At 65.1% G+C, this 16328-nt stretch overlaps 2 protein-coding genes across 3 annotated transcripts; one reads left to right on the top strand and one right to left on the bottom strand.

Moving 5' to 3' along the window:
- Positions 1-545: 545 nt before the first annotated feature.
- LOC131588885 (cytochrome c oxidase assembly factor 3 homolog, mitochondrial) lies at positions 546-1238 on the top strand. Its single transcript, XM_058857927.1, has 2 exons — positions 546-803; positions 884-1238. The coding sequence occupies exons 1-2, from the start codon at positions 563-565 to the stop codon at positions 994-996; spliced, it is 354 nt and encodes a 117-aa protein (XP_058713910.1). The 5' UTR covers positions 546-562; the 3' UTR covers positions 997-1238.
- A 135-nt stretch (positions 1239-1373) lies between these two features.
- On the bottom strand, positions 1374-13389 carry WNK4 (WNK lysine deficient protein kinase 4). Of its 2 annotated transcripts, none has more exons than XM_058857876.1 (20): positions 12793-13389; positions 7574-7746; positions 7173-7393; positions 6935-7092; positions 6321-6409; positions 6027-6246; positions 5620-5950; positions 5329-5459; positions 5191-5258; positions 4960-5101; positions 4762-4878; positions 4533-4688; positions 4198-4255; positions 3924-4058; positions 3228-3790; positions 2909-3005; positions 2379-2805; positions 2066-2268; positions 1863-1960; positions 1374-1785 (listed from the first exon to the last, which is right to left on the bottom strand). In XM_058857876.1, exons 1-20 carry the CDS (start codon positions 13240-13242, stop codon positions 1783-1785), a joined length of 3840 nt encoding a protein of 1279 aa, XP_058713859.1. In that variant the 5' UTR covers positions 13243-13389; the 3' UTR covers positions 1374-1782. The 2 variants fall into 2 exon arrangements, with proteins under 2 accessions (XP_058713859.1, XP_058713858.1); XM_058857875.1 differs by having other exon boundaries at positions 1374-1782.
- Between the last annotated feature and the right edge of the window lie 2939 nt (positions 13390-16328).

Raw genomic sequence — 16328 nt, 5'->3', positions numbered from 1 at the left:
GGGGGTTCGGGCAGGGCCCGGGGGTTCGGGGGGGGGTTCGGGCAGGGTCCGGGGGTTCGGGCAGGGCCCGGGGGTTCGGGGGGGATTCGGGCAGGGCCCAGGGGATTTGCGCAGGGCCCGGGGGGGTTCGGGGAGGGCCCGGGGGTTCGGGCAGGGTCCGGGGATTCGGGCAGGGCCCGGGGGGTTCGGGCAGGGCCCGGGGGGTCCGGGCAGGGCCCGGGGGTTCGGGCAGGGCCCGGGGGATTTGCGCAGGGCCCGGGGGTTCGGGGGGGGGGTTCGGGCAGGGCCCGGGGGTTCGGGCAGGGTCCGGGCAGGGCCCGGGGGGGTTCGGGCAGGGCCCGGGGGTTCGGGGGGGGGTTCGGGCAGGGCCCGGGGTTTCGGGCAGGGCCCGGGCCCGGCTCAGGCCCCGCTCCGGGGCAGCGCCTCAGCGCCGTCCCAGTCACGTGACCCCTCTCCTCCAATCAGCAGGCGCCGGTACCGCTACCGGCACGCGCTGGGCCTCAGCCAACCACTCGACGCCGCGCGCCGCTCGGGCCCTCCGATTGGCCGGCGCCCCCGCCGGATGTTGCGTCATACGGCCGCGCGGAGCCGGCGGGGGAAGATGGCGGCGCCGGGGCAGCCGGGGGAGGCGGCGGCGTTCGCGCGGCGCATCGACCCGGCCCGGGAGCCGGGGCTCAGCCCCGAGCAGCGCCGCCTCATGGCGCAGGTGGAGTACGCCCAGCGCCAGCGCGTCCTGCAGCGCCGGCTCCGCAGCCGCAACGTGCTGCTGGCGCTCGGCATCGGCGCGGTGACATTCGGCATCTGTATCCTCCGGGACCGGGGCACGGTGGGGCCGGGGGGCTCCGGGGCCGCGCCCGCAGCTTTTCCTTAACTCCCCCCGCAGACGGTTACACCTTCTACTCGGTGTCGCAGGAGAAGTTTCTGGACGAGCTGGAGCAGGAGGCGGAGGCGGCGCGGGCCCGGGCCCGGGCGCGGGCCGAGGGCGCCGCAAGCTGAGCGGGGAGCGCCCGGCCCGGCCCGGCCCGTGACCGAGCTCCGCCCTCGGCAGACAGCACGGGCCTCGAGGAAGATGCGTCTGAGTGGTTCGGGCCTGCCCCGTGCTCTGCTTTGGGCAGGAGAAGGCGGCGGGGGCTCCCCGCAGGCAGGGCAGCCCCGCGGGCAGAGCCGTGCCCATGGGAAGGACAGGGGCGTTCGGGTGCCACCGCTCCTCACAATAAATCCTCTCACTGGACACCGTGTCAGCGCCCACTGTCACACATCTCTCGGGCTGAGGATCCCGCCCTGCTGAGGGGGAGGTTTCTGTTTTGTTCTTTATTGTCACACAGCGAGGCGAGCAGCCGCGCGTCCTGCCCGACAGACACACACACACACAGTTTGTATTCAATCCGTGTTTATGAAAACTCTTTCCCAACACCAGTTCATAACAAAGGGCTCCTGGTGCTGCGGCAGGCGGGGCCGCGGGGAGCTGAAGCCGATCCGCAGGGTGGGAGGGCTCTGCTGCAGGGCTGAGCTGCAGGCAGGGCTGCGACAGGCAGGGCGGGCTCAGCTCCCTACAGCCACCAAGGATGGATGGAGACACCTCGCACGTGTCCAGCGAAAGGGCTGGGGACAGGGGCAGACACCTGTGGGACAGCTCTGCACCAGGCCAAGCCCGCGGCGTCCCTGCTGCTGCGGGCTCCAGCCGGGGGGAGTCCGGGCTCCGGGAGCCGCGGGGGCTCTGCCCGCCCCGGGGCAGCAGGCACTTGGATGAGGTAGTTCATGGCATCACTCTTGGCCAGCCGGCTACTGGGGAGAGAAGCAGCCGTGAGCGGAGCGCCGCGGGACCGGCCGGGAGCGCCGTGGGCTCCGCTCCTGTCCCTTACCATGCGCCCCAGGTCGTCGGCGAAGGTGACGCCCTTGCTGAGGCGCTGCTCCTGCGAGCCCGTGCTGCTGCCGCTCAGCGAGTTACGGCGCATGATGCCTGCGGGGACAGCGGCCCTGAGTGAGGCCAGCCCAGCCCGGGGGTCCCTGTCCTGCAGCCCCCGCCCAGCCCGGCTGCCCGGGATGGGGGGAGCGGGGCCGGCACCTGCGGGCTGCGCCAGCTCCAGGCGCTGCAGGCTGTTCCGACGGGAGGGGTTAAAGCTGCCCTTGGAGAGGCGGCGCTGGCGGCTGGACAGCATCGCAGCGGGCGAGACGATGCCCAGCGGCGGCTGCTTCCCCATCCGCAGGTACAGCTCCTCGATCTCCTTCTTCTGGGCGCTCTGCAGCTGCTGCACCTCAGCCAGGTGCCTGCGGAGAACACAGGGCTTGGCAGCGGGGCCTCGGGGAAGGGACAGGGAGCTCCCACCCCGCCTGGGTGGGAAGATCTGTTGCCTCCCAGCTGCGGACCCCCTGCTCACTTCTGGCGCAGGTTCTGCAGCTCCTCCCAGATCTCCTCGTCCTCACTCTCAGTGTCATCGCTGCTCACGTAGGACAAGCTGCGAGAGTAGCTCAGCCACACCTGGCTCAGCATGGCCTGCGGCACATTTTCTGTGCTCTCTTCCCCAGGGCCCTCCCCTGGGTCGCTCCCCACTGGCACCGCAGGCACCGTGCCCCCCTCGGCTGACGCCTCCTCAGCCTTGGGGTCTCTCTCCGCCGCCTCCAGAGGCACATCCGAGTCGCTGCTTGAACTGTGGCTTGTGTCGGGCGCCGTGGGCGGCGGGGAGCCGCTCGCTGCCGGCTCCGTGCCGTGCTGCTCCCCGTCACTGCTGCCCAGCCCCGGAGAGGTCACAGCCAGGTCCTTGGCTGGTACCACCTGGAACCGGCCCAGGACCTGGGGCTTGGCTTCTGCTGGGGACAGGGGCGGCTGGTGGGGTTCAGGGCACACGGGCTGGCCGGGGCGTTGCAGAGCCCTGGCACAGGGCACAGCCTTGGTGCTGCCCCCCTTTACCTTCATTGATGGGTGAGAGCTGGGCCTTGGGCACGCTGGGCGCTGGTGCCTCTGAGATGATCAGAGAGTGGCTGGGCTTGGGGGCACCGGGCAGCACCTGTGGGCACCTGGATACCATCAGCAGCCCCACCCCAGGTCCCGCCACATCTCCTGTCCTCCCCTCTGTGCCCTGGGATCCGCCGCCCACTCAGCCCTCCCTGCACCCCAGTGGCTCCACAAGCCACGAGGCTCCATCCCATCCCAGTGCAGCATCTGCAGCAGCCACCCAGCCTTCCTGACACTGAGCAGCCCTGGACAGCCCCTGGACACCCACACTCACCGTGCTGCCCTCTGGACTCCCAGCTGTGGATGTGCTCAGCAGCTGCAGAGGGCTCCCCACGGCCTCGCTGCCTGTGGGGCACATTGGGGCTGGTGCTAAGGGGAGGGAGGATATGGGCACCCCAGCAGTGGGGACATCAGCTCGCACTGACTCCAGGATCCCACTGCCAGGTGGGACTGGCTTGTCTGTGCTGGTGGGGTCGGGGTAGACGAAGCGTGGGGCACTCAGGACAAGACTCTGTGGCCGTGGCAGCAGCTGTGGGTAGAGGTGCCCACCTGAGCTGGCAATGGAGGAGACAGTGTGGGCCACGGTCATCACTGCCAGGGAGAAGACATTGGCCAGGGACAAGAGGGGGGCAGTGGGGGACAAGGGTGTGCTGGTCACAGGGGGGCTCAGGGGACTGCTGGGCTCACAGGGAACGGGGGATGTGGGGAGAAGCTGGGGGGACAGGAGGGCTTGGGGCAGGGCTGGGGGGACAGGCCCCCCTGGGATCCTCTGGGGAGTCAGTGTTGGTGTCAGTGCTGGTGAAGACGTGAGCCATGAGGGAGTCATCGAGGCTGAGCCTGCAGGGACAGAATCATCAGGAGCAGCCCCTCAGGGCCCTGCCTTACCCCTGGCCAGCAGCTGGAGCCTGGAGCCAGCGAGCAGCTGGCAGCCCCAGAGCAATGGACATGCCTGTCCTGCCAGCACTGGTACCTGTGGGGGACCGGAGTGGCACCGGGGCTGCCGGCGGCTCCACAGGACTGGCCAGGTTGGTCTCTGACGGGGAGCGGCTCAGCAATGGCAGGACGGGGGACTGGACAGAGAGGCTGGGACTGGTGCAGCTCAGGTCTGTGACACAGGGGTGACAGCCAGGCTCAGCCAGGGCAGGACATGTCCTTTGAGACCCTCTGGGCTTGGCTGAGGCCATCGCCTGCCCTGCACGGGGCTTGGGGAGAGGGGAAGGGCCTGCACAGGGGCACTGACGTACCACTGAGTGAGGATGAGGAGGAGATGGAGCGAGAGAGCCCCTGCAGCTGCAGGTCCACCTGTGAGAAGGATGAGCTGAGCCCAGCACTGGGGCAGAGGCCCCAGCCAGGCTGTGCCAAGCCCCCGCTGGGCCCCACCCTGTGGGGACAGGAGCTGGAGACTCTTCTGGGCTGGGAAGCACCTTGACTTGTCACAGGAGCGGGCAAGTGACCACAGGAGGATCCTGCACCCCAGCCCTCCCCCCTGGACTCCCTGGGGCCAGGCAGCATCCCAAGCCATGCTCAGCAGCAGCAGCAGCAGCTTCCCCAGCGCTGGCAGGGCCAGGCTGGCACTCACGGGACTGCCCACAGCACTCTCAGCCTCGGGGCCCTTGGGCAGCTCGGTGCCGCTGCGCCCGTCCTTGCGGAGCAGGGTCTCCACACGGTGGATGATGTCCCGGATGCGGTTGATGAAGCTGTCCCGCTCTGACTTGAGGATGAATTCGTTGTGGACCTGAGGGTGGAGGGGCCGGTCAGCACCCAGCCCAGCCAGGCAGACCCCACCTTCACCCTCACCCTGCTCTCACCATGGCGGCTGCAATTTCCTCCGGGTTGTCCCCATCCAGGTCGAACTTGAAGGTCACCATCTTGTTGTTGTAGGTCTGCAGCTGGCACTCCACCACTCGGTCACTCTTGTCGGAGATCTGTGGGTGGCAGGGCTGGCTCAGCTTGGGAGAACCTGCCTGGCACCTGCCCGGCTCCTGCCCAGCCCCTGTGGCACTCACGTTGGTGATGCGCAGCCTGGACCGGGCTCGGCGCCGCAGCAGCTTCCCCGAGGCTCGCTTGGGCGGCAGCTTGGCGCTCTGCTCGCTGGCCGAGAGCCCCTCACAGCCATCACTCATGCCCGACGCCACATCTGAGGTGTAGCTGCAGGAAACCCCAGCTCTGGAGCATCAGCATGGCCATTCCCAAGTAGCACACTCCCTGCCCAGCCCCTGCCTGACCCCCAGCCTCACCTGTCCACCGAGGAGGAGAAGCCGCTGGCGGGTGGCAGATGCTCAGTGGGCAGCTGCACGGCGATGCTCTGCAGGGAGAGGATGGGGTGAGCCGGTGCTGCAGCTGCCCCGAGCCCCCACCCGTGGGGCCGTGCTCACCGTGGGGAAGCAGCGCACGGGCCGGGTGGGCGGTGGGCTGGTGGGGTCCACTGCAGCAAAGCTGCGATGGGCCAGGTCTGGGGAGTCCAGGAAGCCAGAGGAGCTCAGGTACCCATCCGTCTCACAGTCGGCTGCGGAGGAGTGCTGGCATGAACCGAAGCCGGTCCCTTCCCTGGCTGGGCAGCTGGGAAAGGGCTGTGGTGCTGGGAGAAGCTGACAAAGCCCCTCACCCACCTCCCACCCCAGGTCCCCCCCTGCCCACCCGGCCGTTGCCCCTTGGTGCCTACGCACAGGTGGCCGAGGAGTAGCTGGTGTGCCGGTAGGTAAAGTGCTGGTGCTGGTCAGCTTCAGGCTCCTCAGGCTCCAGGGGGAAGGTGCTGCTGAAGGCAGAGTCCCCAGAGCCAGGGGTGGCCAGGGCAGGCGTGGGGGCACCAGGTGACAGCGGGGACTTGAGCTCCTCCAGCAGCCGCAGGACACCTGGCGGCTGCTCTGGCTCCGCGGGCGATGGCGCGTCCTGAGCGCGCTTCAGCTTCTCCCGCTTGCGCTTGATGGCGACCACACGGTCCCGCACGGCCTTGGCCACCAGCTTGTAGTCGGCCTCACAGACAAAGCCCAGGACCACCTGCACAGGAGGGAGCTCGTCACTTCAGGGTGTAGGGACCCCGCAGCACCCAGGGCTCCCCCATCTCCGTACCCACCATCTCCTGAGCCACCTCCTCTGCCACATCCTTGTAGAGCTCAAAGAGGAACTCGATGGCGTTGTTGTCCTTGTACTTGCCGTGCAGCTTCTTTGTGTCATCCATGCGCAGCCAGAGCTTGAGCCCAGACTTGACCCCATCATCCTCCTCAGCCAGCTCCACATGCACCCCTGTGTCCTCCTGGAAGAAGGAATGCTCCAGCAGGTCCTGGATGGTGTACCTGCAGAGAGCACAGTTCAGCACGGCCTCGGGGCCAGGGGGGACCCTGCCACCCCAGCCCCGCTCTGCTCCCACCTCTCGTTCTTGTCCATGCGGATGCAGCCCTCAATGATCTCCTTCAGCTCGGGCACCTTCACCTTGTAGAAGCTGCTGGGCTTCAGGCCCTGGGGGTAATGAGAGTGAGCACCTCCTGTGCCAACCCTCCACAGCACGGGGCTCCTGGGGCCAGGGAACAACCAGCCCAGGAACAACCAGGGAACAACTCTGCAGCAGTTCCTGTGGCCAGGCCACGTGTGTCTGCATGGGCCAGGATGCCCCAGGGCTCTGAGTTTCCATCCCAACAGGCAGGAGCCGGCTGTGACCGGTCAGGGCAGTTGCAGTGCCCCAGGCCAGGGTGACTGAGCAGACTGCTCCCGTTCCACCCCATTAACGCGCTGGCAGTGGCTGGTGCAGGGCCAGGGATGTGGGATCTGGCCTAGCCATGGCCCCACCGCCACCACCCACAGCTCCAGGGCCTGGCAGAGCAACCCCTCACTGCCCAGACTAACTTCAGCCACTCACACAACCTGCACAGTGACACATTTTGACAGCAGCAAGGCCTGACAGCTCCAGCTGACCATCCCATCACCTTGCCCTGCTTCCCGTGGGATCAGCCAGCAGCATCACCCGCAGCTGGGGCCGCGCCTCACCGAGGTGACCTTGCGGTAGATCTGGGCGGCGTTCTGGCACTCAGAGTAGGGGTACTCCGAGGTGGCCATCTCCAGCATGCACATCCCAAAGGCGTAGACATCCACAGCCTCGTCGTACTTCTCCTCGTACATCTCCGGCGCCATGAACTCGGGGGTGCCTGGAGGCAGCAGTGCAGCTCAGGACCCCGGGGATGCCCATCCCCTGCAGCCCCCACAGCTCCCACCAGCCCAGCCCCACCTATGACACTCTTGGCAAAGGAGGCTCGCTTGAGTGTGGCCAGGCCCAGGTCCCCGATCTTGACTGAGCCCGTGGGGCCCGTGATGAAGATGTTGTCACACTTGAGGTCGCGGTGGATGATGGGGGGTGAGCGAGTGTGCAGGAAATGCAGACCCTTGAGGATCTGCCGGCTCCAGCGCTGCAGCACCTTCAGCTTCATCTCTTTAAAGCGCTTCAAATACCTGCCGGGGACCACCAGGGCTCAGACCTGCGGGGCTCGGACTCGTGCCCCAGCCTTGGCTCCAGCCCACCCTCCTCCCATTGCCGTGCCAAGCCCGCCCAGACTCAGATGAACACACAGGGCAAGCGACAAAGAGCATTTTAGCAGGGACCCTGTTCCCTCCCCCGCACGCCCCAATCACGTTTTCAGGGTGCCGGACGTCATGAGTTCTGTGACCAGCACGATGCAGATCTGGCCTTTGATAGTTGACTTCCAGGAGTCGTAGAAGCGGACGATGTTGGGATGCTGCAGCCCCTTCAGCATCTCCACCTCCTCACTGAACCGCTGCCGTTCCGTCTTTGACAGCTTCCGTGTCTGTGGGAGCCAGGGGGGTGTGAGGAGGGCACGTGGGGTCCTGCCCAGCACAGGGGGGTCCCCTGGCTACAAAAGACCCTCACGTCCCCATCCCCACTCCCGACATACAAGGCAGAGGAGGCTTCTGTGGTCCCAGCACGGAGCCCGGGTCAGACCTGCTGTCCCCCAGCACAGTGGCACACACATGGCCGGGGCCACCCTGGACCGTGGTCCCCCACCAGCCCACCGCTCTGGGAGGCTGCAGGACAGAGGGGGCACCGAGGAATCCACACAGTTCTCACTGCCCCATGCTGGGGCCACATGTCCCCATTCCCCTCGCTCAGCCCCCAGCTGGAGCCCACCACGCTGCCTCAGGACAGGAGCCCACGGGGGCTCTGCAGAAGCCGCTGCCATCCTGCCCTGTGCAGACCCGATGGCCGTGGCTCTTCTGCCCCCACTGGGGCACCATCAGCACTGGGCTCTGCTGGCTGAGTGCTGGGCCAGCCTCAATGAGGCCTTTGTTGGGGAAAGCAGGCGGGGGAGGCTCCAGCCCAGGTTTTTCCATGTTCCTCCTGCTCGAGTTAATTAAAGTGGAAACACAAGCCGAGGGTGCTGACTGCAGCTGGGGCAGGGGCCAGCGGAGGGGCGGCCCCCTCATCCTGCAGGGACACAGCCCCAGGGTGCGGGAAGAGGGGAGCTGGCTGGCCAGAGCTAGAGGAGCCAGGTCCAGCCCCAAGCACGGCAGCTGCGAGAGATCAGCCCTGGGCAGGGGCAGGAGCAGTGACAACTCCACCACAGCCTGGGGTCCTGCAGAGCTCAGCTGCTGCAGAGCCTGGGGGCCTCCAAGCTGGGACCCCTGCCCAGCCCACATTCAGAGGCCAAGGAAACTGGAGCTGCCACAAAGCTCCCACCACCAGTGCTGCCAGAGCTGTGCTCGGCCTCTTGGCCAGTGGCCACCATCCATCAACCCCGTCAGCTTTCGTAATATTTTCATTGCATCACAGGCGGCCCCATGCCTTGGCTGGAGCTGCTCCATAATCCCCCCACATTTAATACATGCTCGGGGACAGCTCAGCCCAGACGAGAACCTGAGCCTGCTGCAGCGGCATGAATGGGACCTTTCATATGGAAGGAGGAAAACAGCACTCGAACCCCTGCACAGGCAGCAGCACACAGCGGCTTCCCCGCCCAGTGCCACCGCCACCATCACCCCTCCAGCCCCCTCCTCCCCACCAAGAGGTGTCCAGAGGCTTCACTGCACCCCACAAACCTGCAAGGGCATGAGGAAGCTGACACGGGCTGTGAACTGGTGGGGAGTCATGAGCGGCCACTGCTCTCCCAGCTCAGCGAGAGTGGAGAGCAGTTGTGCCATGGCCAGTTCCAGGCAGAGTCCCAGCACAAGGCCACCTCTCCCAGAGTGGCTGGAGTAAGGTCTGGGGGAGCCAAGCATGTCCCCCAAGCCTGTGCCAGGGCTGCTGGGCTCACTTGGCATCGCTCCTTCCACATGACCAAAGTGGCAGCAGCTCCTGCTCCTGTGCGTGCCGATCCTCTCCCTGTTGAGTGTGGGCATCAAAGCCCAGCCTGGCTGGAGGAACAGTGGGAAGGGCAGGGCAGACAGGGCTGCCAGCACAGACATGGCACACAGCATGGGCACACCATGTCCTCTCCTAACAGCACCCGCACAGGGTGGAGGAGCACGCCGGGGATGGTGGCATGGGGACCATGAGGAGCTGGGTGGCAATGGTCCAGCCCATCCTGTGAGCCAGGAGCTGGCTGCTGAGGAGCCCAGCACAGCCAACACCAGGAGCTGAGGCCAGAGCAGGAGTCGGGAGGGTGGGACGGAGTGGCCGAGGGAGGCTGTTGCCTCTGCGGCAGGAGGCTGTCCCCAGCTTGGCAGCGCTGGTGCTCAGTGCTCTGCAGCGCTCACAGGGCTCTGCCATCCTGTCCTGCTCCTGCAGCCCTCCAGGGCCCTGGCTCTGCACTGCCACTTCTACTCTGGAGGGGTCATTCAGAGCAACACCGTGCTGGGGCACAGAGCCAGCACTGGAAAGTGCCCGGCGCTCTGGCCCCAGCCGTGTCCACAGGCACAGGGAGGTCCTGGGCACCCGAGAGGAGCCATCTCTGTGTCAGCAGTGGGTGCCAGCACCTCACTGCCCTCCCTGTGGCTCTGTCCTGCCGAGCAGGAGCTTGTGCTCACAGCCATGTGAGTGCACACACAAGGTGCTCTGCAGCCCCAGGGCTGCTGGCTAAGGTTACCTGCCCAACCTGGGCGCCAGAGCCAGGGGAGGCACGGCACTGCCTGCTGCCCTGAATGCTCTTGCCCACCAGGGAACCCCAAGGGGTTCCACAGGAAAATCGTACAGTCAGGTATTTACAGCCCGACCCCACTCTGGGCCTCTGGTTTCCTCCCTGCTTCCTCTTTCCCCACCGCCCGCAGCACCTACGACAGAAATAGTGCCAGGCTAAAGCTGGAAAGCACAAACAGTGGGGCTGTGGAGCTGGGAGGGAGGCACAGACAGACGCTGCGTTCAGGAGAGGGGATGGGGATGGGCAGGTCCCCAGAGGGGGCTCACAGGAAGACAGAAGACAGGCAAAACCAGCCTCACCAGGCTCTGGGCAGGGAAGGACAGGACAAGGACAGTAGGGACAGCTAGGTTTGGGATTGGGATCCATCACAGCAGCTGAACCAGGTTCTCTGGTGCAGAACAGGGCAGGCCTGAGGTTAAGTATTCATTTGGAATTGAAAGGCAATAGAAGGAGAATTGTGAAGTGCACAGGACAAAGCTATTTTTAAAATAGCAGAACCACAACCATTTTTATTTGTGGTTCCAAATCCCGTATTTGTGTCACAGTGTCCAATTCTTTGCATGATTGCTGAAAAAAACAAACTTCTAAATGTCTGCATCTGTGCTCTTAGCCCTTGTGGGACACGGATTTGGATACAAGAGACACTGGATAAAGAGCAGTCAGTGGAATGGAGCCAAACACAGGGTGGGGAGGGGAGAGGGCTGGGGCAGGGGGGTTGCAGGACAGGCATGGGGTGGGAGCAGGGACCTGGCTGCACTCCCGTGGGAGGGTGAAGGCTGAGAGGGATCGGGTCTGCCAGGTCTTCAAACACCATGGGATGCCCACAGGAGGGTCCCTGGCAGGAGCTCAGCCTGGACCCCAGCCTCTCCACAACCACCCCAGGGGACAAGTGAGTGGCTTCTGCCACTCCTGCCTGGCTGGCTCACACCACCAGCAACGGGGCCAGCATGTGCCTGCTGGACTGGGACATGGAAACATTTTGCTTCCCAATTCCTTTTTTCCCTCCTGAGACGGTGTGGGCTCATCCCCTCCAGCACTGCCTGCACACAGGCACAGGGAAGAGCAGGGTGCAGGGAATGAGACATGCTGCCAGCCCTGCTGGGTGCCAGGCCCTAGGGCAGGGGAGATGAGGCACAGCTGTGACATGGGGCTGAGACCCACAGGGAGGGACACGAAGCCACCTGAATGGGAAGCACTGGGGACAGCTGACTCATCCAGAGGAGGTCCTGAGCTCACCAAGCAGCTGTTCCAGTGAGTGGTTGCCACCTGAAGGGACTCAAGAGAGCTCAGGAGCATTTGGACAGAGCTGTGGGGCTTTGTGAAAGCAGGAGAACTGAGCTGGCTCTGAACTGAGCTCTCAACAACTGAAGCAATTGTGTAACCCAGTGGGGTGGGGGGCAAATCTTCACCTTCCTCACTCAGAGGCCATAGTCAGCCCCTCTGGAAACCACCTGCCAGTCTCTCAGGATCTCTTCTTGCTCTGCTGGGCTGCAGCCACCCCAAGGACCCAGCCCAGGCAGCTACCTGCAACTGCACTGAGCTTTTAGGAACAAGACAACAAACTCGCAAGACACGTTTTTCTGTGTCAACAAGGACTTGGACCTTCCCACCACAGCAGCCATCCCAGGGTTAGGAGCCTGTGGGAGACTTTGGACCTCACCAAAGCCCCTCCCCAGGGGCTCCAAGAATAAAAGGTAGTCCCACAGCACAGATCTCCCTGGGCACCTCCATGGACGAGATCAGGCTCATCAAAAGCACTTGAGTGGGCAAAGGCATTGTGGAAGCAACACTATCACCACTGCTCTCAGCATCCTGCTGTCAGGCTGCACGACAGCCAAGGAGATGGAGGAGTGTGGCAGCAGAGAGGAGACGGGGGCGCTCCTCAGAGACCTGGAAGCACAGGTCCAGCTGCAGGCTGAGAGCCCCTGGCAGCATCACGGAAACCACACGCAGGTGACCACGTACACCACTTCAGCCAAGGTCAAGCAGGCAGAGAGCACCAAGGTCGTGCTGTACCCTGCTCCCAGCACACAGCCAGCCCCAGCTCGCTGCAGGCACATGCCCCAGAGCGCACCAAGGGCTCTTGGAGCAAACTGTGGAGGCAGTTCCAGTGCGAGCACAGGCAGGCATGCAGAGAGGGCACTGCTGCCCTCGCTGTCCTCCTGGAGGGAAAGCTGCGAGCTGGTAGCATCAGAAAGGCAGTGGGATGCTCTGCCCCAAATCCACCTGTAAAGTGCCAGAGCAGGGACTGGCATCAAGAACATGGGCACCCTGGCACACTCCATAGAGCAGGCAGCAAGAAAGCAAATGGAAAACAGCACGTGATGAGCAGGAGGGCCAGGAACGGCGGCACTAAGCAGGAGTCTGGATCCGGGCCAGCAGACCCACGAGGCACCGAGGCACTGGCAGTGATGGGCACAGTGCAAGGCAGCGAGGGGAGCCCGCACCCACCTGCAGGTCCCTGCCCTGCCCTTCTGCTGTGGCCCGACTGCAGCGGGGCACCACAGTCACTGGCAGAAGCGGAGGCTCCAGGGTGCCTGCCCTCACCGGCACAGGCTCCAGCCCGGGGAGGTGCCCCGTGGGTCCCGCACAGCACCCAGACAGACAGAAGTGGGCAGCAAGGTCAGGGCCGGGGAGGGCTGCACACGCCAGGGAAACTGGACAGAAGAGGGTCCAGGAGCCTCTCTGGAGCCCCTTGCCCCGGGGCAGGGATCTGCGGGTGCGGGCAGGCAGGGGCGGAGGCGCTGGCAGGGGCCGTACCTGCAGCTCGCACCAGGCCACCTCCACGGTGGTCTCCGTGTCCAGCCCCTTGTAGACGGTCTTGAAGGAGCCGCGGCCGATCTCGATGTCGAACTTGAGGAACCGGCCGTCGGGGGAGGTGGCGACCGCCCGCGTCTCCACCTCCTCGCTCTCCGTCTCCTCGGGTTCCCGGAGCTCCACAGCGGCCGCCGGCGGCGGCGACCCCCCGCGGGCTCCGTCCGGTGCCGGGTACCCCAGCAGCTCCAGCTCGGCCGAGCTCCGCCGGTTGAAGCGGGAGGAAGCACGTCGGGAATCGCGCCCCGAGGGCCGCCGGCTGCGGCTACGGTGAGGGGTCCGTCCGGTGAGCCCTGGACCCGGCTCCGGCTCCGGCTGCGGCGCGGAGCCGCTGTCCGCCCGCTCCGCCTCGGGGTGGGACATGGCTCCGGCAGCGGCGGGCTCGGCCGCCAGCATCGGCTCCAGCCCGCTCGGAGCGGCCGCTCCCGTGCAGCTCCGTACCCGTTGCCTCCGCCACCCCGCAACCGGGAGCGACCGCCGAGACCCGGTCCGGCACCGGCCCCGGCACCGCCGCCACCGCCCCGCCCGGCGGCACCGCCCCCGCCCCGCCCGGGCCCGCCCCCGTGCGACCGCCGCCCCCCGCCCGCGCTGCGCCACCGGCCCCGCACCGGGCCGGGGCACCGGGACCGCACCGACACCGCACCGGGCCGGGGCACCGGGACCGCACCGACACAGCACCGGCCCCGCACCGGGCAGGGGCACGGCACCGACACCGCACCGGCCCCGCACCGGGCCGGGGCACCGGAACCGACACCGCACCGGCACCACGCCGACACCGCACCGGGCAGGGGCACCGACACCCACCGGGCAGCGACCCCGGCCCCGGGACGCTGCAGCTGCAGACAAGGGCTGCGAGCAGCGGGCGAGCTCCCGACCAGCCCGGGACGCCGGGATGTCCCCTCCCAGCCGGGGGTCAGCGCCTGGCGCCCACCCGGAGCCGCTCCTTGCCGTCCCTTCCCCGCAGGACAGCCCCTTCCTTGCCGCCGCCCCCGCGGGGCTCCGGGGCTGCTGTGACTAACGCAGCCGGAGCAGGGACAGAGGAACGTCCCTGCTTTAAACATTTCCTCGGAGTTTCTGACTCGGGTCCCGGAGCAGCGTGTCCTGGAGCAGCCGAGTCCCACTGCCGGGACGCGAGTTCCCCCTCACGCTGCCCCAGTGCTCGGGTTCACTACGGTCCGAAATCCTGAAATTAGGGTCACGCAAATAGGAAGAGTCGAAGGTGTGTGTCAGCCCCGCGGGAGCCAACAGCCGGACAAGAGCGTGTTGTCTCTCCAGGCTGAAGGAGAAGGTTGTTCTGCCGGTGAGGCTGTTTACACAAAACACAAAGCAATTGAGGCCACCGCTAATTTCTTTTCCCTGAGGTCAGATTGTTTCTACTCAACGATACCGGAAACATTAAGGAGTGGATCGACAAGGGAACACAGTCACGGTCTCCTAAACGCCAGCCTGGCACCCGCAGGGTGACTGGGGCTGTTGACCTGCAGCTGTGGCCACGTCCCGCACGGCTGCTCCCCACAAATCCCTGCTGGCAACAGGGAGGGACAAGCATTTAATGAAACGCTCCTGTCCAACCTGTGTCAAACTGCTGGTCTCTGCTTTGCTACCTCCACCCGACCCAGCTCCTCCTGCCCAAAGCTTCCTCTCCAGCAGCAGAGGAGCCAGGTCCCTCCTTCCCAACCAGGAGTTTGGCCGATGGAGTACTGCCGAGAGCTGCTCAAGCAGTCATGGCTGGTGAGCAGGGAGCAGCAGGCACATCCCACTCAGCTCTGCACTGCTTGGAGCATGTGAGGGGCACGGTCCCAGGTGAGCAAGCAGTGCTGGCAGAACACCACGTCCAGCACCAGCCCCTGCAGAGCTCTGCCTGCCCATGGCCACCCGAGCCAAAAGGCCAAGGCTGGCACAGGTGCAGTGCTTGCACTGGCCCTGCCATGGGTGACCCTTGGGTTGTGAGATGCAACATGGTTTGACTCTGTTAATCAACGCTCTTTGTTCAGGTGAGCCTTGCCCAGAACCTGCCCGCTCCTCAGCATTGCCACAAAGGGGGAATGCTGCCCAAGGCCCTGTAGGTTGACTCTGTGGCTGCCCCCATACAGGGGTCCCTACCAGGGCTCATGCACTGCCCAGGCTCAGGAACGCAGCCCAGGCTGGCAGGGAGCCCCAGGTATCCAACAAGAGACACAGCCAGGTAGGGATCTCAGCTTGGTTCCTGGCAGGCTCATGTCTCCTTATCAAGGGTTTCCATCGTGAAATGAGATGCCTTGGAAAATCCCAGAGGAGCAGGGGAGTATCCCAGTCCAGTGAGGCCCCTGCAGACAGGAGAGGAAATTAGGGGTGAAGTTTGCTGTAGCTGCTGCCCTCCCACACCTCCCTTGTGAGTGGTCTGAGAAATTCCCTAAATGATCCCACAAATGCCACTCCACAGCAGAACTTGGCAGGGGGGAGGCAGCTCAGGCAGGGGAACAGGTCCTCTCCCGACCTGGCCAGGAACACCAATCTACAGCCAGCTTGGCCTGAAACCAGAAGGCTCCTGTTCCACAATCAGGCGCCCACTGCAGCTCCCCAGCACTATCAGGGTGACATTTCTGGGCTGCAGGTGCCAGTGCCTGCCTTCGCTTTGAGGAACCGCCACAATCAGAGAACATAACCCATTTCTCGCCTGCATTTGGCTGCCAGAAAGAGTACAGAGGACTGTGCAATCACTCTCCTCAGAATTAGATCATGAATCAAAGCCCTGCTCAGCTCCAGGCTCCACCAAGCCCTGCCAGGAATTGTCTGTTCTGATCCCAGAGCTTGGGGCAGGATCACAGAGGGGCCAGGGTGGGTCTGGATGAAGGGGATGCACTGCTGGGGCTGCACAGCACAGGGTGCCTGTCCCAGGAGTGCTCCAGAGACACCCAGGGCTTGTTTTACTGTTGGCTTCACCACCCATGAAACCTTCTGTGTCTCTCACCCTAACTCACAGGAGTTCAGGGAGGTGGAGATGGCACCCAAACCTCAGCTGTGGCTGCAACCCTGGGCAGATCACTGCAGAGGATTTCCTCAGCCTGGAGGCACAGATGGGACCTGCCTGCACGTTCATCCCAACATATCAAGTTATCAAACTGAAACAGTTCTTGCTCCTGAGCAGCTGCACTAAAATAAAACCTCTCTTGGAATCTTTCCTCCTTGACCAGTGGGATCCGAGTGTGCCCAGCCTGATAGTGCCTTATCTTGGCCCCAGCCCCTCTGAGCTCTGCCTCGCCCTGGCCAGCGAGCCCTAATCACCACGGCCAGACGTGGCAAGGGCCTCTGAGGGGCCACAGGAGGAGTGGGTTGTGCCAGCTGCTCCCCCCACCCAAAACCACCCTGAGCCACCTCCTCCAGCGAGCCCCTCCCCAGGGCTGTGTGGCTGGGCTGGACAGCACCTCCACAGAGGGACATCTGCTCCCTCCAGGGCGGCAGCACCAGCCAGCAGCAGCTGCTCTGCTCCCAGGACTCATGGC

This window comes from Poecile atricapillus, chromosome 27 (genome assembly GCF_030490865.1).
Source record: "Poecile atricapillus isolate bPoeAtr1 chromosome 27, bPoeAtr1.hap1, whole genome shotgun sequence".
Taxonomy (NCBI): Eukaryota; Metazoa; Chordata; class Aves; order Passeriformes; family Paridae; genus Poecile; species Poecile atricapillus.
This window is presented reverse-complemented; position numbering and strand designations above follow the sequence as displayed.

Coding starts and splice junctions, on each gene's coding strand:
- LOC131588885 (XM_058857927.1), top strand. CDS start 563: ATGTTGCGTCATACGGCCGCGCGGAGCCGGCGGGGGAAGATGGCGGCG. Junction 804..883: donor CGCGGTGACATTCGGCATCT/GTATCCTCCGGG, acceptor CTCCCCCCGCAG/ACGGTTACACCTTCTACTCG.
- WNK4 (XM_058857875.1), bottom strand. CDS start 13,242: ATGCTGGCGGCCGAGCCCGCCGCTGCCGGAGCCATGTCCCACCCCGAG. Junction 7,747..12,792: donor TGGCCTGGTGCGAGCTGCAG/GTACGGCCCCTG, acceptor TGGCTCCCACAG/ACACGGAAGCTGTCAAAGAC. Junction 6,410..6,934: donor TCTACCGCAAGGTCACCTCG/GTGAGGCGCGGC, acceptor CATTACCCCCAG/GGCCTGAAGCCCAGCAGCTT.